Source organism: Ambystoma mexicanum, chromosome 8, assembly GCF_040938575.1.
Source record: "Ambystoma mexicanum isolate Mex_15411 chromosome 8, UKY_AmexF1_1, whole genome shotgun sequence".
In the NCBI taxonomy this organism is placed as follows: domain Eukaryota; kingdom Metazoa; phylum Chordata; class Amphibia; order Caudata; family Ambystomatidae; genus Ambystoma; species Ambystoma mexicanum.
Genome location: NC_090929.1, coordinates 334,017,813 through 334,038,575, shown reverse-complemented (window position 1 = coordinate 334,038,575; position 20,763 = coordinate 334,017,813). Strand labels below are relative to the sequence as shown.

The following is a 20,763-nucleotide window of genomic DNA, read 5'->3' as shown; positions in this document are numbered from 1 at the left end:
CAACATTCGCAGAGCCTTGGATCTGGTGGAACTCGCTTCCCGGGAGTTGGTGCTCCTGGCCCTGGACGCGACCAAGGCGTTTGACAAAGTGGATTGGACTTTCATGAGGCTTACCCAGGAGGCTTTTGGATTTGGCCCGGATTTCTGCACCATGACGCTGGCAAATTACAAAGCCCCCAAAACCCTTCTTAGAGTTAACGGCACCCTCTCCTCCCCCATCGACCTAACTTGCGGAACCCGACAGGGATGCCCGCTGTCGCCACTTCTCTTCGCTTTAATTATGGAACCGTTTGCCCAGCGGATCAGGTTGAATCCTGCAGTCGAAGGCTTTCAATCAGGCTTGGCGCACCACAAGCTGGCCCTCTATGCAGATGATGTCCTCCTGACTATCACAAAACCCCGCTCCTCCCTCCCGCAAGCCCTGGTTGAGATAACGAGCTATGGCAGGGTCACAGGCTTCACAGTTAACTACCGGAAATCAGTCACCATGGGAGTGGGCTTGACCCGAGAAGCCCTGGTTCCGCTGTGCCCAATACACTGGTCGACCAAAGAACTTAGCTACTTGGGAGTTCAGATCCCGGCTAGTCCAAGCGAAACTTATCGGGCTAATTTTCCCCCATTATTTACGAACTTGGAGGCAGATTTGAGACGCTGGGCAACACAGGAGATATCGCTGATGGGCCGTATTACAGCCTGTAAGATGAACTTACTGCTGAGATTTCTGTATGCATGCTCCACACTCCCGGTGCCGGTCCCGGCGCCAGCCCTTCAATGCTCACAGAAGAAAATGCTGCAGTTTATTTGGAGGGGGAAAAAACCCAGGATCCCTAAATCCACGAAGCTGGGCAACGCGTAACTGGATGGGCTCGGGGTCCCTGACTTGCAGAAATACCAAATGGCGGCTCATCTGTCTTGTATCCAGTCATGGTAAGTCCTTACCAACAGCCCTAGATGGGTAGACCTCGAACAAGCGCAGCTGCCCCTCCCACTACGCTTTCTCCCACATGGCCCCCCTCCGGAATGGCGACAGTGGCAGAATCTCCTGGCATCCACCAAACACACCATTTCTGTGCGGGACAAGGCGCTGATACAGAAGAAGGGCTCAGCTCCCTCTCCCCAGTGTTCATGAACCCAACCTTTTCTCCTGGTCTGTCTCCCCGGAATTTTAAGGCCTGGATTGCAGGAGGCCTAGAGACCCTGGGTCAACTTTTTGAAGGGGGCCATCCCTGCACATTTGAGCGATGCAAACAACTTTTTGGGATCCAGGAGGGTTCACATATACCCAGCTACGCCACTGGTGCACCCATCCTTAGACTCGCCAGGCGGCTACTCGTCCCCCCACAGCCATCGAATTGACCCTTAAGGAGCTTCTGCGCCGAGGAAGAATCTCTACTCTGTACAAGCGCCTCCAAACGGACTTCCTAACCTCCAAAACCTGGAATATGGCCCTATGGGAGGCGGACTTGGGCCATCCGATTGAAGACCAACAGTGGGTCGACTTCTGGTCCCGGGCTCACACCTCCTCATCATGCATCACGAATAGAGAGTGCGCCTACAAGATCCTCCTCCGGTGGTACTACCCTCCCCTAAGACTCCACCACATGAACTCCACGATCAAACATCAATGCTGGAGGCAGTGCGGCCAAATAGGCTCCTTCTTCCACATGTGGTGGTCCTGCAGACATCACTCAGGTGCGACTGCCCCAGGCCCCCGAGCCTATTCTCCTTGGCGCACCGGTCCGCGGGACCTACCCCAGGTCTGGTCCCAAGGCCAAACTATTGTCACAATGCCTACTTACGGGTAGGAATGCGATAGCCCGCACCTGGAAAACGACGGAAGGCCCTCTCATGCCTTTCCGCTGGATGAAGGTCTGGGACATCCTGATCGCCGAGAAGGTGACGGCTGCCGGAGCAGGCACCTTACATCGCTTTCGCAACATCTGGGGTCCGGTATTGGAGTTTGACCAAAGGTTCCTAGCCCTGACTTTCAAGCCCCAAATGGCCAGGAGAATTATTCGGGATGGAGACCCCCTACACGGAAGTGAAGAAGGAACTTGAGCTCGAGGGGTGGGGTGGGAGGAGCATCAAATGGGATCACTGTATGCTACAAGTCGCAAGTGATTAAGCTTTGTATTGCCATAACCTGCCTGTTTAAAATAAACACGTTTAAAAAAAAAAAATGGCCTTGGTCTCCCCTGTTCCGAAGAAACTTAATTTGGATCCTTCTGTTTTAGCTAATTTCCAGCCTCTCTCTCTCTTTTGAGGTTCCTTATGGAAACTCTGTAGGCTATTGTTATGCCACAACTGGGCGATTTCATGCATGTAAACTCTGTTGTGGACCGTCATCAGTCTAAGTTTCGTCCCCTCATGGGTATTGAAGCTGCTCTGGTCTCTATGCTCTGTGATATCACACTCGGAGACCATGGTGGCACGGCTCTCCTGATTCTGCTTGACTTGTCGGTGGCGTTCGACACAAGCAACCATTCTATTCTGTGTCGTCACCTCGAGGATGTTGGCATTACGGGGACCACCCTGCAGTGGTTTGTCTCTTTTCTTTCCTATCATTCCCAGGTTCCCCCCATGTGCCCCCCTTTTTCGGTCCTCCATCACCCCTGTCACTTGCAGTGTCCCTCAGGGGTCCGCCATATAACCTCTCCTGTTTAATGTTTACGTCAGGCCCCTGGTGCAGTTTATGCGCTCACATGGGTGTTCTTTCTATTCCAATGCAGACGACACACAACACATTTTGACAGTGGACCAAAACCCTGCTGACTTTGCTAGGCACCTGAGTTTATATCTTACATCTATAAGCAGCTAAATGAGCACTAACTGTATCAAGCTTAACAGTGAGAAGTCGAAGGTCATGATAATCGGCCCGCTGGCTGAGAGTCAGGCATGGACCTCAGACTTCTGGCAGGCCAGCTTTGAGAATATGCCATTGCCTGTTGATTCGCTAAAAAACCTTGCGATTAAAATTAGCTCTTCTTTATCACCTGAGCCCCAGGTTAGCACCATTTGAAAATGCAGTTTCTTTAAACTCAAAATTCTTAAGAAGGGGATTCCCTTCATTCCCTGCACCTTCGGGCCCCCGTTATTGCTATGGCTATTTCTTGAGTCCTAGACTACTGCATGTGAATCTTTTTGGCAAGTCCAAATACAACATTCGTAGGCTTCAGGGCTTGCAAAATTCAACTGCACCCTTGCTGGTGGACTTGCCTCATTTTAACCATGCTTCGCTTATCTTGTCCAAGCTCCAATGGGTGCCTTGTTGAGTGTCGGATGAAGTTCAAGACTCACTGCCTTACCCACCGTGCTTTACACAGGCAGGGAGCAGCTTTTCTCCAGGAAACAATTTCAGTCTATCTTCCTAACAGGGCTCTTGATTCAGCTACCCTTGATTTACTAGTGGTTCCTCCGTTTAGGCAGGCCACAGTGGGTGGTCAAGCCCGTTTGGTGGCGACCCCTCACCTTTGGAACTTCCTCCTCCTTTCCCTAAGCTTAACTGACGACTTTCCCCTCTTTAGGAAACTGCTCAAAACGTTTTTTTCACACAGAGTTTGTTTCTTGATTTTCACTCTCTCCCTCTTTGCTAGCTTTTCATCCCTGTTTCCAGTGCAATGTTACCTCTGGGTAGTAGTGCGTTATAGAAGCAACTTTAACATAACAAAGCATGATCTGAAAAGGCAAGAGAGAGTGACCCTCTCCCTAGTGGCTGTACTTGGCAAGCCAGAAGACCAAGTGGGCTACACTTGGGAAACCTGGTTAAACTAGGATCATACTTGCACATGAACTGTTGAGAAAGAAGGAAAACAGTGATCATCAGCGGAAGGGAATCATTCCCCCCCATCCCCCCTGAGTATCGCTGAAGGTAAACTGACTCTGTAAATCAAGGTACCTGGGAATAATTCTCGTGGTAGTGCTACCATTCCTCCAGGTTGAAGAAAAGCCAGTGTCAAGAGAAGGGAGTCATTCTCTTGGCAATTCAGAGAACTGAATACGGAACCTTGAGGCCATGGGAAGGGAGTCCTCCCACCGGCAAGACAAGTACTGTGTTGGGATCAAGTGATCCAGGGGAAGGGAGTAATTCCCTCTGGAGCGAACGTTCTGATACAGAGTAAATTGGCCAGAGTATCTAATGAAAAATATCTCGGGGTTGAGATCTCCAATAGGCAATTTAGAAGCGAGGCGGTAGCTCCTGGTCGAAATAAATTACAGCATCTAACATCTCAGTCCAGAATTCTTATTAAAAAATTTGGCAAATTTTCCCTGAAGCATGTGGTCTCCTTTTATAAAATTGAAAGTGGTCCCGATTATGCTTTATGGTGTTGAGGGCAGGTTGCCTGATAACCAGCAGTCCTGGGAGGCATTGGAGTCAAGGTATTGGAAGGAGATACTAGCCCTACCCAATACAGTTCTGATAACCCTTATACGCTATGAACTGGGTCTGTTGTCTCTCCACTCACAGGCTGCGTGGAGACAATGTGCCTTTTTTCGTAAATGCTTGTTGGGTATAAATAGCGGTACTATTCTTGAGGTGCTCGCCCCTGCCTTGTTAAAATCTAGGAATGCCTTCCCCAAGTTTTGGCGGAATGGCGTGCTGGATTACCTGGTGGAGGCTGATGTCACATTGGAATTGTTAATTGCTAACCCAGAGCGTGCGAAAGTGAAGATCTTTCACACAGACTGGGCTAAGACTTTTTCCAGGTGTACACACTACAAGGATTTCAATATCTGGGCCTTTGGAGTAAAAGGTTATGGTATTATGGCCCCGTAATTAGTGAAATCCCCGTCGCCACGGATTCGTGCTGACTTTCTAAGGTTTAGATTTAACCAATGAGGCACCCGTGATGTCTTGTGTAGGCGGAAATAGATTCCCACAGAACAAAATTACTGCACATATTGCCTAGTGGCTGAGCAAAGGGAAACTCTTCAACACCTGCTGGTTGAGTGTGGTGCCCTAAAGAAGGTCCACGTAAGATAATTTAACGATGTGTTTATGACTCACACTCAAATTTCTTCTTACCAAATTTGGCAAATGCTGTTCTCAAACCCAAGAGAGAGGGTACAGATAGCGATAGTGCAATTTTTAAGATTGGTATTGCCTCGTGGAGAAGAAATCTAACAAGATTCCGGGAGTTAACATTATCGGCATAATTGGTGGTGTTTGCTCTGGCGAGAATCTGGGTTAGGTTAAGGGTGTTGTATTCCCTGTGACGATTTCTTCCCTGTGGAGTTACTTGGTGAAATTCTTATTTTTTTTTTTAAACTTTATTTTTGGTTGCATATCACGGTACACTCACTGTAAATCTCATATAAATGGTACAAATATATTATGCATTTCAAAATCGCACAGTCTTTTTCGGGCTTTTGTTATACGTCAGGCATGTACTATTGTGAGCACAGCAGGTATAATGCAGATAAAAGGAGGCAGAATCCCATTTGGAGAACAGCAAAGTATTACATTTCGTTCACACTATCATTATCAGAGTTTTCTGTGTCGGGATAGGTTTCAGTTAAGTACGTCCTAAATGGTGCCCAAATGTCCTTCGGTTTACATGGGGAGGGTATCATTTCCACATAGCCTTCTTCGCATTCATTCACAAATACCAATGCTGAGAGGAACTGATCAACCGTCGGAGCCTGTGTGCTCTTCCATTTCTGGAGGATGCATTTCTTTGCGACTGTGCATGCGACATTGAACAGTCTCCTGATTTTTTCGGGGAACTTTCCAATGTCTCCGAACAGGTATTTCGGGGGGTTAAGTAACGCAGGGATTTGTGTGATCTCCTCTAGGATATTAGCCACCATGCGCCAGAATTCCACCACATGGGGGCAGGCCCAGTACATATGAAAGGAGTTCGCGCCTGCGGCATGGCATTTTGGGCAATTGTCAGATAAATTGTCATAGAATTTTGCCATTTTTACCGGGGTAAAGTATAGCTTATTCAAGATCTTGAATTGTATTAGTCTCAGGCCTGCATTCAATGAGATCTTTTTAGACAGGAGACAGTATCTAGTCCATTTCCCTGTTTCAATAGTAGTACCCATGTCCTTTTCCCACGATGTCTTAATGGTGTTTAGAGTTTGTGTGTGTGTGTTTGGACTATGTTATATAGTTTTGATACCCCTGTGCCCGCCTGAGAATACAATGACTGATAACATGCATGTTCGGGGGGTTCATCTGGAAATGTGGGCCAGCGTTTCTTGAACGCTGCTTCCATGCGATGGAACTGAAGAGTAAGCAGTTGGTTTCCACCAACCGATTCTGCGAAGTCCTCAGGGGTCACAAATTTACCATTTGGGAACATGGTTTTCATTGTAAACTCAATCTGGGACCCAGCTTTTCTGGATGCCAATGTTGTACGTAGGTAAGATACCTGGGAAATTCCAGAGGGGAGCTTGAGAATCATAGGGGTTATCTATTTGGAGTCGCTTGCTAATTGCAGCCCATGCTGCGATTGTACAGGAGGTGGGGTCAAACTTGCAGTCATCTCTATACCTTTCCATGAATATAATGGAACGCAAGTCTGTTGGGCGGACTGAATGTCGCTCGATAGGTATATGTGGTGTGGTATCCGAGGGGTCTTGCCAAAATTTTGCCTAGTGTGCCTGTGCCACATAATAGTATAGTTCGAAATCGGGGGCCGCGAACCCTCCCTTTTCATAGGGTTCGACTAACTTGGCCCAACTGATTCTGCTTTCCCCCCCCGTTCCAAACAAAAGTGATAGCCATGGATCGAAGGTTATCGAAGAAGGGTCTGCCCGGCCAAATGGGGACGTTACAAAAGATGTAGAGAAGCTTAGGGAGTATTGTCACCTTGAGCACCGCTATACGGCCAGCTAGGGAAATGGGGAGTTTGGCCCAGATTTGAAGTTTTGAGTATATGGTTTGTAGAGTGGCCTCGATGTTGTCTACATACAAGGGGGTACTGTCCCGGGAGACTAGAATTCCTAAGTATCTGATGTAATCAGGTGCCCATGTGAGACCATATGTGTTTGTGTGGCAAGTGGTGGCAGCAGTCAATGGAAAGATTTCGGACTTGGCAGTATTGATCTTATAACCTGAATGTTAGGTAAAGTCGTTTATCACGGCCAGTATGGGGGCCAGGTTCCTCTCCGGTTTCCGAACATATAACAGTGCGTCGTCAGCATACAATGAGATGGCTTGGTACGGCCTGGACATATATATGCCTCTCAACTCTTGTTCGGCCCTGACTGCGGCCGCCATTGGTTTAACTGTTAGAGCGAAGAGTATAGGAGAAAAGGGGCACCCCTGTCTAGTCCCTCTGTGTAAAGAGAAATGTTCAGACAGAGTTCGATTAGTAAGTACCCTGGCCTTGGGTGACGAGTACAGCAGCCTGACGCATCCAGTCAAATAGGGGCCGAATCCAAATTTGTGGAGGACCACAAACATATATATCCATGAAACTGAGTCAAACGCTTTTTCTGCGTCTAAGGATATGGCTACGGCCTGCGCCCCTGGTTTAATCTGTGCCAATATACAGAATAGTCTGCGCAAGTTTAAGGCCGTGGATCTGGTGGGTATAAATCCGCACTGGTCAGGGTGAACAAGGGTGGTCATCCTAGGGAGCAGTCTAGTGGCGAGTACTTTTGCGTACATTTTTGCGTCCGTATTAATCAAGGACAGGGGGCGATATGAAGAGCGTTCGTGGGCTGGGCGTCTGGGTTTCAGAAGCACTGTAATAACCGCATCGGTCATCGATTCTGGGAGTGAACCAACATCAATGGCCTCCTCCCATACCAAAGTTAGTATCGGGGCCAGAATTGTGCAGAAAGATTTGTATAATTCGGCACACAGACCGTCCGGTCCTGGGGTTTTGCCTGACGACAGCGATTTGATTGCCTCCGCAATTTCATCGCTTGTTATGGGTTGCTCGAGGGTCCAATTGTCCTCCAAGTTCAGCTTGGGGAGGTCAATCTTACTCAGATAAGTCTGTATACTGTTTTGTGTACAATTGTCATGGTTGGCATATAGATCAGAGTAGTATTGTGAGAATTCAAGGTTTATTTCATTTTCTCCATTAGCGACTGTTCCACCCTCCGTTAGGATGCTCATAATAGGGGCATGGGTGCGTTCGTTACGGAGCATGCGGGCAAGGTGGTGACCTGCTCTATTGCCCTCCCCGTATCTGCGTGCTCTGATTGGGATGGCCATGTATTGTTGTTCTTTGGTTGCCAGATCTCTGAAAGTTTGGAGATGTGCACTAATATCAGCCAGAATACGCTTATCTTGGGTCATACTGTACTCAGTTTTGAGTGTTTGCAGGTGTGATTCTGCATTACCTAATTGGGTCCTGACAGCTTTAAGGAGGCCAGTTGTTTTGGACATTAAATTACCCCTTACCCATACCTTAAACGTCTCCCATATGGTCGCCCAACTGTCTACGGAGCCTTTATTCAACTGGAAGAATTCTTCCATGTCGGTGTGAAGAGCTTCTACAACACTCAGATCCTTTAATATGTTGGGGGACATCTTCCATCGCTGTGCTGGACGGTTTATGTCGGGGAGCCGTATTTCCAAGGTGACTGGGGAGTGGTCTGAGAGCGTGCGCGGAAGGATTTCGCAACGTTCGATACAGTTAACCAGGGGGGACGAAATGAGCCAATAATCTATTCTGGATTCGGTGTCATGGACTGAGGAGAAGAACGTATATTTTCTGTCAGTAGGGTGGGTCCCCCTCCAAGCATCAGAAAGGGTAAGTTCCTCTTGGGCATGTCGGATAATGTTTGCTGCTTTGGTGAGATGTCTAGGCCTACTAGAAGACCTATCCAGTGTAGTGTCAAGAATAGTGTTGAGATCTCCTCCCCAAAGGATCCAGTAATCTGTCATCAAGCCTATCACTGCAAGAAGCTGTATGTAGAAATCTGGGTCGTCCAAATTCGGACCATATGTATTGACCAACAGTAGTTTTACGCCAGCCAACGTGCCCCAGACCACGACATATATACCCTGTGGATCAATGTTGCATTTTTCAATGGAGAACCCCAGTGAGGAGTGTATCAGTGTGATGACCCCCCTGCTCTGAGAGGAATATTCAGTGTAATGCCTGTTGCTGCCCCATTGCCAAAGGATATTTTCGTGTGTGGACTTCAATGCGTGGGTCTCTTGGAGCATTGCGATATGTGAGTGGTGCCTGTTAATGTATGCACCCACCTTGCTGGCCTTCGCTCTATTATTCAACCCCCGAATGTTCCAAGTGATTAGTTTCAGTTGTAGCCCCATGGGTGCTCTAGTGTTTGCGCCATTTTCGTGCATCATGATAACATTTGAAGAAGTATTCTTGCAAAGAGGGTCAGTGAGCGAACCAGTGAATGCAATTTTATCAGTGAACAAACAACAACAAACAAAAAGAAACTTTTGTGCCTTGCGCCCAACCGGGGCATCCTGAGGTCTTAACCTGATTAAATCAACTACACCACTTATCTGGTGCCAAAAAGGGGCTACCCGCAGCATTAACAATTTCCGAGCAGTGAAACAATCCCCTATCACCCGTTCCCACCCCCACCCACACCATCGTGCCCAACTTGATGATGAACCCCAGAACTAATTTATGGGTGTTCCCAGAGAAGGGGACGAGTCCAGCAACACCGCGTCAGTTCGGGCGCAGCTCATCCAGCTTATTCTAATACGGGGGAGACAGTGGTCATCCCCCTTTCCTGTCCAGTTTCCAGCATTTCCAAGTATCAACATAGGCTAAGCGCTCCTGATGATAGAATCAGTAAGTCGGGGGGGCCAATCATATGGGTTGTTGCAGATCGTTCTGATCAGGCTCCCGTCTCCCGGGCGGAAGGGGTATCGAGGCTTCCATGTAGGCAAAGGCAGTTGCAGGGGATTCGAAAAAATGAGCTCTTCCACCGTGTTGAATACGAAGTTTCGCCGGAAAGAGAAGGGCGTAAGGAACCTGTCTCAGTCGTAGTTGGCGCTTGACATAGTCGTAGGATCGTCTCTGAGTCTGGACCCCTGCAGAGAAGTCCGGGTAAATGTGGATGTATCGGTTCCGGACCTCAGAGGTCCTTTCTCCCTCGCCAGCTTAAGGATTACATCCCTGTCCCTGTAATTCATCATTCTGGCGATCACCGTGCGGGGAGGTGCACCCGGCTTGGGCAGCGGAGCGGCAGAGCGATGCGCTCGCTCAACAAGGAATTGGGGCGAGAAAGCCTCTTCCCCCAGGAGAGATTTCAGAAGGTCCTCAAGACGAGTCTCCATGGGGCCCTTACAGAAGTTCTCCGAAAGGCCATCTATACGGATGTTGTTCCGTCTGGAGCGGGACTCCAGATCGTCGCACTTGTCACAGAGCTTGTTCATTTCCCCTCTGATTTGTGCAATGTCCTGGGTGTTTTGCCTAGTGGAATCCTCGTTTGCGCCAATTCTAGTTTCAGTGTCTGTGATTCTGGCACTTTCCTTGTCCAGACGCGTTTTCAGCGAGCCTATCGTGGAGACAATGTCATCGAGCTTAACGTTTATGGCTAGGAACCCATTCTGAACAGTTGTCAGTAAGTGATCGAATTTCGTGTCCTCTGCGTCGAGGGGCGAAGCAGAAGGATGAGGATTCGGGCCCTCGGGTGAGGCCTGCGAGCTTGTAAAGGAGTCCATCGGGCCCGTTTTCCTGGCTTTGCCCGGGTTCTTTGCGGGCATGGTGGAGGTACAGATGAAATCGGCCAGGGTCCCTCTGGTACGAGGGGACCATGCTGAAGGGATATATGGGAATGTGGGCTAGAAGAGCCCGAGCCTCGCAGCGAGAACAAGATGCTGAGATCCTCTTCCAATTCAAGGCAATGTGTCTCGCAGTGGTTTACATCCATTAGCCTCACATGGGATGTATTGTGTTCTCCCACGTTCAAACGTTCATACGGGCGTCAGTGGAGCCCCTAGCAGCTATAATCCGCGGCACAGGGGCCCGTGAAAGTCAGAAGGACAGCCGCGCCGGGGGAGGGAAGAGGCAGGGATGGATGGAAGGCGTCCGAGCGGGCCCCCGATGGGGAATGGGCGCCCACGCACTGTCGCCACCCAACACCCGGCCGCGGGTAAAGGGCGCCACAGAACAACACCGATACCGCCGGGCCTCCGCCGAGTGGGGCAAGTCCGGTAGCAGCGCGAGGCCGGCCCCACACAAAACCCACCTTCAGGAGTACGAGCAGGATCGGAGGGTATACGTTCCCAGCCGCCGGGCCGCCACCAGGATGAGTGCCGAGGGGCCGTGATCGCTCGTTGATGCTCGTGTCCCTCGCAACCGCACTCCATGGCGGCGAGGGTCAGCAACGGATCCGGGCGCTGGCAGCAGGATTTCAGAGAAGGCTTTTATATGCTGAGGGGTAAAGCGCTCTGTGCATGGAATGGTGTTTTATTGATCTTGTTTCATTGTTTTACTGATTCTGTTTTATTGATTATGGCTTTCTTATTCATCTGATTTGTTTTTATGGTTAAGGATGAAGGTAATCTGTACCTTTGCGTTTTGTATTTTTTATTTTGTATTCATGTCTTGGGTTTGGGTGCGAATTAGTTATTTTTTTTAATTTTATGTACATTGTTAAAGAATGGAAAAATCTTTATTGAAATGATTGTTCTTTTATATGTATATGACTAATATGTATGTGACTAATATTTGAAAATGTGTGTATCAACTAAATCAAATTAAATAAATAATAATAGAAAAGATACAGAGTATTATAGGATTGGCAGTCCTTTGTTTGTGAAGTAGGGAGCAGGGGAGGGGAGGCATTCGCCCTGGTTAAGAACGTGAAACCTGAACGGTGCAACCCAGTCCAGGAGAAGGGAGTCATTCTCCTGGAAAAAGAACACTGACACAACCTTCTAGTTTAGTTATAAGTGTAAGGGCCAGAATTACAGATATTGACACAGAATGGTGGACTCTTTAGTTTATAACGAGATTCTGCCAGATACCTTTAGCATTTTTGTTGACGCAGGAAAACCCCCATAGAAGTAGGGAAAGTTAGGCGTTCTCCTTATTTTCTTGGTGAATAACATGCTATAGCATAAACCATGCCACCTGTGTGTCAGCCTTCTTCTGCACCCTTACAGCACCCAGACAGAAACCCACACATACAACCTGAAGTGTATTGTATTCCTGCTGTGCACACCCTTTGACCTTTGCTATACTGTGATGGAAAGACATTTACAAAAAATAAATAATGCACACAGAAATAAAACATTGACTTATAAAAAAGGAACATTGTTACTGTCAAATGTAAGAAGAATGCTCAGAAATCAAAAACCCACAGTGCAGCCACATAATGAGGTCACCTCTCACAATAGCACAAAATGGGGATAATCGCGCCTGGGACAGCAAGATCATTACACGAAAACAAAACTCATTAAAAGAAAAATTAAGCAAGATATGCATACAATTATTTTACAATGACACTAACTGGTGCCAAAGGATGATGTAGAAAGGGGCTGAAGGGGGGTTACATTTCAATAGTTTGTGGTCTCTGGATAAACATTCCATGTATTATTGGACAACACAAGTCCAGCATAATCCTTTAATACATGATTTGAGCCTCTGAATTCGCTGCTCCATTCCAATTAATTTCCAAATTCTCCTTAATTCTACAAGCCTTACTAATCTTTAGGCCCTTGGTTAACCTCCACACTTCTCTACTGGTCTATTATTGAGTAAGAAACATCACTGCATATCACTGCACATCACTGGGCTTAAATATAACCCTGTCCCTCAATTACCTCGGAATGCAGTACCCTGGATCAACGGTCCACTGAATATTGATTCCCATGCTTACCGAAAGGTTTCGCTGTACCTAGAATACTCAGTCAGGGAAACACTTGAGAGGAACACATCGCAGTAATTCCCATTTCAACATTTGTCTTTTCCACATGCTGTCCTTCTCTCCCATGTGTGGTCTTCTCTAGTATCTACAAGCACACAGACCTGCACTTATCCCAGGTCTTAGTCACTGTAGATATTCTGTTGTATTACTAGTATTCGTTAGTCCTTGTGTTTCCCTAAGCATTGGTTTGTTCGTCTGTCCACCCAACCCGTTGCTCTTGGCTCTTGCTCTTGGGGTTCTCTTAAACCTGGCCAAGAGTCAGCAATTCCACACCATGGCCCTTAACTTTTCCCTTTTCAATAGTAGCCCTTCCTATTGCCTCACTACAATCAAGAACTCTGCTAGTCACCAACTTCATTTTAGGTATTACTATCATCTGTTGGCTAAAGGCCATATTCTCCTGTGCCATCACTTGCTAATCACTTGTTCAATCCCAGCCAAAGTTGATGGGAACTAAGAGCCTCAAAATGTCCCTTGCTCTACATCCTGCTGTTCCTAATCAAACATCGGTTTAGGCTTTTACTATGTCCATCTCTACCCCTCACAAGTGGCTCCATCGGCCCACAACCCAAAATAGTAAATTTGTCAATACCTCGCAAGTTGGCATGTTCAAAGACCCGGTCAATGTCCACCTATATCTAAACCAGGTGTGCCGTGATTCGTCTGAATGTCAACGACAATTCCCCAATTCCATCATCCTGACATTTCATAAATCCAACCCTTCTCCTCATTTGTCCAAGTTTTCAGCACCAGCCCAAAAAAAGAATCCATAACTCCCCATAATTCTGTGGACACCTCTGTCGGCTAGTGTTAATTGTTATTAAGTGTTATAATATTAATTATTTTCAAAAAATCTAGTTTAAAACAAACATTTCACATCAAAATACACGCATTCAATTATACATTTTAAACTTTTAATTACACAATTAAATACCAAACGAGTACAAACTCAAATTTTGATAAAACGTTTACTCTCTAAATGTGTCCATTTATAAATGTTATAAAGTACAAGTCATCTAACGTTTAATGCTTATTTACAAGCAAATTGCATATACATTTCCACAAACCAAAAACTGATAAAATAAACAAAATGTGTGTTTAAAATCTTACACCAAAAATCATTACAGTGTAAAAAAATTCCAATGGTACTACAAATTAGCCAAACATTTCCTTATGTACAGACTGTTTCAGAGCACCAAATTATTAAGTGTGTGAGGAAACCTTCACATGACAGAATGTACATACTCTGCAAGTATGGCCCTTCACAGGAATAGATGTTCTCCAGCGTAGTACTTATAATGTAGCCAAACTTTTAAACCTAAAAATAAGAACTCTATGTAATTCTGTCTATAGGAAGCAAGCCATGTATTTTTGTGCTTGCAAATATGTAGGTGAATAACCCTCATTTCTTTGATCATTTCTTCCCGATTAACCTATTGAATTATTGTGCCAGTAATAGAGCCTCACCTATCCCTAATCAATACATGCACTGGAGACCAATCTAAATTAGTATATAATCCTTAGTATATTATTCTTTTACAAATAACTGATTTAATAACAAGAAATCCTCCAATTCTTTGTTAGACTTCTTCCAAAATTGCTTCATTAACAGAAGATGTTCAATACTGCACAGTACAGCCAAAGATCTAACTAGCACCTATTTTCCTAGCCAACAATAATGTCCAGTGCTACATCAAATCTGTCCCTCATTAGTGTCCATCACCCAGCCACCACTAGTACCCACCCCACAGCTAGACATCACCTGTGTGTCTCCACGTTTAGTCGTCGTAGATCCAAATTCTTTTCGAGTTCTGACTCTCTCTTGTTTACTCCACTGTCTTATATTAACCTTTGACAATACTTTTTTGGACTATAACCATAAGCCCTAGCAAGCATAGTCAATGATCGGGGATCATGGGAGCCATATTCCAAAGTATCTGGAGAGCCACAAGTTGTGGACCCCAGACATAGCGCTCGTTTTCATTACTATGTCCAGTTTTGACTCTATGTCGTATTAACTCTTCTGTTTATGAGGTGTATTCACGAGTCGCTCCGTTTTTCCCTTGTCACCCATATTGTTTATTATTAATAGTGATTTCAGATTTCTACATCAAACATACTGAGGAATATACACAGCCAGATTCACATTCCTCTGTTCAACTCTGCATCGTCAATGCTTTTCCCACTCTAATCTTCTCTTACCCTATGTGGCCAATTGCTAATCCACACTTCTCATCACACTCTACTAGCCGTTAAAGGTTAACCTATCTTTTGTCATCCTGGAGATGCTCTGACCAACACAATTCCAGTCCAGTCTCTCAACTGTCACTATGCTTCCAGTCCACAATTTACCAGCCATCCATGGCCAGGGACATTTGTGATCCCTACTTGAGTCCCTGTGCAACCAATCCCCCTAGGTAACTGCCCCATTTAGCATGATGACCAGCAACTTGCCGGATAAGATTTCCTGTTGCACCCAGCCGAGCCATCCTTTGTTTCACTGTTGGCTTTTGCTACTCCCTACGTCTATAAGGCTTGCCAAGCTTTTCTTCTGCCTCAGTCCTTCTCTGTCCATCAGAACACCAATACCTTCGAGTAGTTTGGAAAACCAAAGACATGGCTCATAGAAAGCTATTTTTCTAGCGCTTTTTATTAAGCCCCAAATTAAACATGAGCTCTGTGGCCTGAAAACCACAAGCATACCCTACCTTGATTTCAGGAAAGAAAAATGAGAGCTTGCAGTATTTGCAGTTCAGCTTCCTCTCCGGGCACTCTCGCTCATTATGCCGCTCCTTATCGTTCAGCTTGATCATCACGTTGCAAGCCTGGCACGGGACCAGCATGAATGGGCAGTTCCCCTCGTGGGTGCCCTGACACAGACAAGAGCAGTGCTTCAATTAAACGGGTATAATCAAATACTGAGTGCCAAAATAACACATGTGTACTAACTGAACTTTATCCGTCTGATAATACACCAGAGTAGTAATCCTGAACATTCTGCACTCTACCCTCTTAGTAAAATAAGCAACCAAAACACAACAGAAAGAAGGAAAACAGCTGCACAGACAATGGAAGGAAAGCTTAGCAAGAGCAGGGAAGTTGTGAAAACATATGTTTAATGAGAGACAAAGGTGAAGCCATATTGCACTGCTCTTCTATCGAATGGAAAATGAATAGGGGTTTAGTTCAACATGGTGGTATAGGTTATAATTACATACTTTTCTATTTTGGACACAAATGTAGTTTCAAAATCGGCTCAATGAAAATAAACAGTATTTTTAAATGTGACTACCAATGGCAGGAAAAATGAGCCTAATTAAAATCGGTTGCAAAGTATGTGAGGCTAGAAACTACAGGAAAGGCAAACTTTCTTTAACCTGGCCCCCAAGACTTTGTAAAAAAGATCTTTGTTGGGAAATATGCAAAGCATGAGCTATCAGAATGCAAAACTCCATCACCAGGAGTCAACAGCAGAAGTAAAGTTTGCAGTGTCCCAGCGAAGCCTTGCTTTTCATGAAACCATGATGATCAAACGGAGTAAGTAGCAATTCTACTAATGCTGGGCATTCCTAGCTAGTTGTAAAAAACTAAAAAAAAGTCACTTTCACCTGTGTTGAGTCAGAAGAGGAAAACGGATGCTCTGAGGACACACAAACTTATTAAAATAAGATATGGCCTAACTTTTCCTTTCGCTATGGGAGATGCGACCATTCATCGCTCCCTTTTTTTTGCTGCATTTTTTGCCACCGATTTATTACTGCAAAAACCCAACAAAAAATATGGGGGCGGGGGTGGGTAAAGGGATATAAGGTGTAGAGGGGTTATGGGGACTAGATTGTAAATAGGGGGGAAGGGGGTTTCGATGGGTTTTGCGGCAATAAATAAAAAAAACAAATAATAAAATAAAAACTGTCGGCAAAAAAATGCTGCGAAAAACAGGGTGATGGAATGACAGAGCCCGCTATGGTGGTCCCTGCCTATGTTTCTAAGGTGCTTGTCAGTCATTTGTGAATGTTCAAAGAAATCAGCCCACTTTCCAGAATTACCCTAGCTGACCCTACCACTACGAAAACTAACTTGGGTTCGTAGAGTTACTCCCTTCTCCTTAGTACCAGTCTGTAGGTTTCTTGATTAATATATAATCCTTAAATAGTTTCTCTTGATTTCTTGGATCAGTCTCTGTCATTCTTCAAGAAGAATTGTCCTTCCTCTTTGGTAATCCCCTTTGGAGATCTTTTATACCATCTATATTCCTGGTTGTGGCTCTCAGCGTATAACTGGGTGGCGTTTTTGCTCAGGCAGCCTTTCACTCCTGGGCTATCATAGCTTAGCTTGCTTTGGTCTACTTGACCGTGCATGTGGTTCAATAGTCTAGTTCCTCTAAACTCTGACTCAAAACGTTCTCCCTCCTTAGTATCCTGTTCTTCTTGTACAGAATATCGAATTACTTACCCCTTTTCCCAGGGTGTGGTAATACACTGTTCTCTCTCATTATTCAGCTTTTCAGAAATTCAGTTTTTTGTATCATCACAATTCAAGTTCATGGGTTTCAAGTTTGAATGAGTTTCTTTCCCCTTTTCCCAGGGTACTGTTATCCACTGTCATTTTCTTCCAGTATTCAGATTTTTATTAATTCTTTGTTTTGTATCACAATATTTTATGTTCACTTGTTTCAAGGTTAACTTTGTCTCATGACTTCTACTGAGACGTGTTGCTTCTACAATATAATGATTGCCCCAAGGCCTCCCGTGATCCCCGTTCTCCCGTACCCTTTCCCTTTAAAGCCGTGTACCTCAGTAACCTTCTCTCTAGCTCTCTAGTGTCAGACGACTAGCACCTTCTCTTCGTTGGCGTATCCCTCCTCGTGGTATCCTGGTGCTCTGATGAGTGACCCAACACCCTGCGGCTTTACTTCTGGTGGTATCAGCGATGGTTTGTAGACCAGCTGTCCACCACAGATCTTCCTTCGCGGTCTCGCCACCACCTTCCACCGGGCTCATGCCCGGTCAGCTTCTCGCGCTTCAGGTCCGCCGTAGCTCTGTCATCGCACTCTCCAATATCAAGCAAGTTTGAAACACGCTGGCTTATGCCTTCTACAGGTGTTACACAGCTTGGGGCCTTCCTGGGCCTGCGTATTTGTTGCCCTCTCTCTCCTCTCTGACTGTAGCTCATTGAGTGCATGCTATTCAACGTACTCGTCCCAGTCGATTGGCTATTTTGATTTAAAGGGACATGTTCTTTGTCTATAAGTCAGTGGCATCTCTGAAGACTTTCTTTGTCTTAATATTCACATGTTTCCGGTATTTTACATCATCATATGTAGACCACAGTGTGTACAGCTTTAGGGAGTTCATCATGCAAATGAGTCCTTGTCCCCTAAGGGGGAGTCTATTCCGGTGAGATCCCATATGCCTCGACCTCCCAGGAGTGTGTTGCGGAGCCGCATCAGCTCCCTTGTCTCACAGAGGGGTGCGCTCCTTTCGGGAGAAGATACACATTCCCTCGATTCTTTACACACCGCAATTATATACATACACACAGCACACCCTTTCTTAATCATCAAGAGTTAACTATCACTAGCCAATCTTAATCAGAATGGTAAATGCCTCCTCACCCCATCAGAATGGGGAGTTGCAAAAAGGATCATTTTAAAATTAAACATTTATTTTATACTTTCTTTTTTTCTAAATTGTTTAAATGGCTACAAAGGTGTTAAATGATGACAGTAATCTATTGACTAATAAAAACCTCCAAATATGGCTGTTGAAGTACCCAGCCGCAGTCAACATTCAAATGGTACAGACACACACACAAAGTGCCTTGGGTGACGATATAAATCAGACATTCGTCTATTTCATTCACAATGCTATAACTGCGGCGGAGAGCAACCATGAATCTCTGTTTAGTTCCAGGAGTGCAGCATTAGACATCAGATGTCAGGGGGCAGAAGGGAAATCTTGGTGTGCAGGTGTGATCAAGTTACGTTATTTTATATATTAGTCCATGGCCTCTTTTCAGCAGAGTTCCATGCCACTGCAACCATGCAGTGGGGAAGAGAAGAGAACGAGCCCACATATATTGAAAAATTAAAAAGACAACTTAAACTTTCAGAACTTTGGGCACACAATTTCTGGTGAATTTTCCAGATACTGGTCAATACAGTACTTATAATACTGCACATCTGTTGAGGCTAATAATCAAGTACTTTATTTTGAAATTACTAACAACTTGGAAAAGCAAGCCCGTTTTTATTTATGAATTCTAGGCAAAATTGCACTTATTCAGGTGAATGGTGGGCCATACTTTCTTTATTTCGTGCGATCCAGTATTACATATGTGCAAAATAATTCACTGCTTTAATTGAATATCAACAAGTGAAACTGGGCTGTCCTAGGAATGCATGAGTAGAAACGTTAAGATGTATTAACCCTTTGAACGCTCTTAGGTATTTTAAATACACCTTAAAAATGTGCTTCCTTCAGCCAAAAGGCGTAAGCAAGTGCCAATCTTGGTGAGGGGAGGATGGGGGTGCAGACTCACGTCACAGGCAAAAAGGCAGTGGATTAGGGCTGGCCGATTTGAGAATTATTGGGCCCACATGCAAGATGTCAAGAGGTATAGGAGAGGATAGTGGACATGGGAGTATTCTGTTAAGTGCGTCTGGGTGTGACAGTGAACTATGCTAACTGGGCATGCCACAAATAACATTTATGCTACCGCTTGCACAGTATTTTAGAGTATTCCACATCTGGTTCTCACTAGTGAAAATTGTTCGATGAGGCACAGAGTGTAGGTAAGTGAGGCAGGTAATTACTACATTGGCCCTGAATGGAGGTGCATTTGAGACATCTTTGCTACATGTGCATTCTTGGGAGTGTGCTGAGAGGTGAAGTTCTGGAGACTGATGAGAGTGCGGATTGGGGGAAAAAGAGCAAAGAAATGCTTGTTTCTATAGGTCCGACCTCACACAGACACAGAAAAACACTGCAGCATTAGTTTGGTGGCAATAAATATCACAGGAGAAGAAAACCACCTCTAGGGCTAACCTTTTTACAACAAATTATTGAAACGTACTACTACCATACAGTCAATGTTAAATAGCAACATAGACGGAGGTCTACAAAATTACTGCAACAAGCATATTTAAACATTTAAAAAGTAAAACAAAAGTGCATTAAAACTTTTCTCGGCTATTTCACTTCTTAGGACAACTGCGGTCAAATCTGTATGAGAACAATACAAGAAAGCAATAGCAACAACACAATTTATGAACAGGCCCTTATAAAAAAAAAAGTATTAAAAAATAAATTGAAAGCAAATCATGTGTTTTTCTACTTTATTCATTGTAAAATCCCTTCAGACTGCTGCAGGGGCCAGCTTGATGTTTTTTTAGGAAGGGACTCACCAGAGGAAACGGCGTACAATTAAGCAAATGGCGAAGCACTGGCATTGGTAGATGTGTTGAATTGCAATGATGGGGCAACCAAAGGGGCAGGAAGGAAAGTAAGCAGGTGAGTGAGGCAGGGTCACCTTCTGTCACAAAGTTGCAAAAGTGAAAAGTACATTTAAAAATTAGAACAAATATATATGCATTATTTTTAATAAATCAGTACAAAGCACTGAATCACAAAAAAAGATTACATATTTATCACACAATGTTTTGTTAAATGAAATCATTCAGAATGACAAAACATGAAGGACCATTTATTGAGCTTCAAAGCAAGTTGTTTCTTTTCAAAACATTTTGAAAATAGTATCAGGCCTTACATAATCATTATACCTGCAGGTCGAGTAAGGTTTAAGTTACTTACCTGTAGCTATTGTTCTCCAGCGTGTCTGGCATGGATTCACATGCTCATGAATATTCCCCGTTGTCAGACTGGGAATCCTTGGTAAAAGAAAGAACAGTTTCACTTTCACTTTAAAACTGTATTTCTC

At 45.1% G+C, this 20,763-nt stretch overlaps 1 protein-coding gene across 8 annotated transcripts in view; it reads right to left on the bottom strand.

Moving 5' to 3' along the window:
- Nucleotides 1-20,763, bottom strand: part of TRAF2 (TNF receptor associated factor 2) — a 1,562,837-nt gene that overhangs the window by 564,377 nt on the left and 977,697 nt on the right. For 7 of the 8 annotated variants that reach the window (XM_069609765.1, XM_069609762.1, XM_069609766.1 and 4 more), the window contains one exon: nucleotides 15,534-15,695. The exons of the other annotated variant lie outside the window; for it this stretch is intronic. In XM_069609765.1, coding sequence (XP_069465866.1) covers nucleotides 15,534-15,695 — 162 coding nt within the window. The remainder of the gene's footprint in view (nucleotides 1-15,533; nucleotides 15,696-20,763) is intronic. 8 annotated transcript variants of the gene reach the window in all.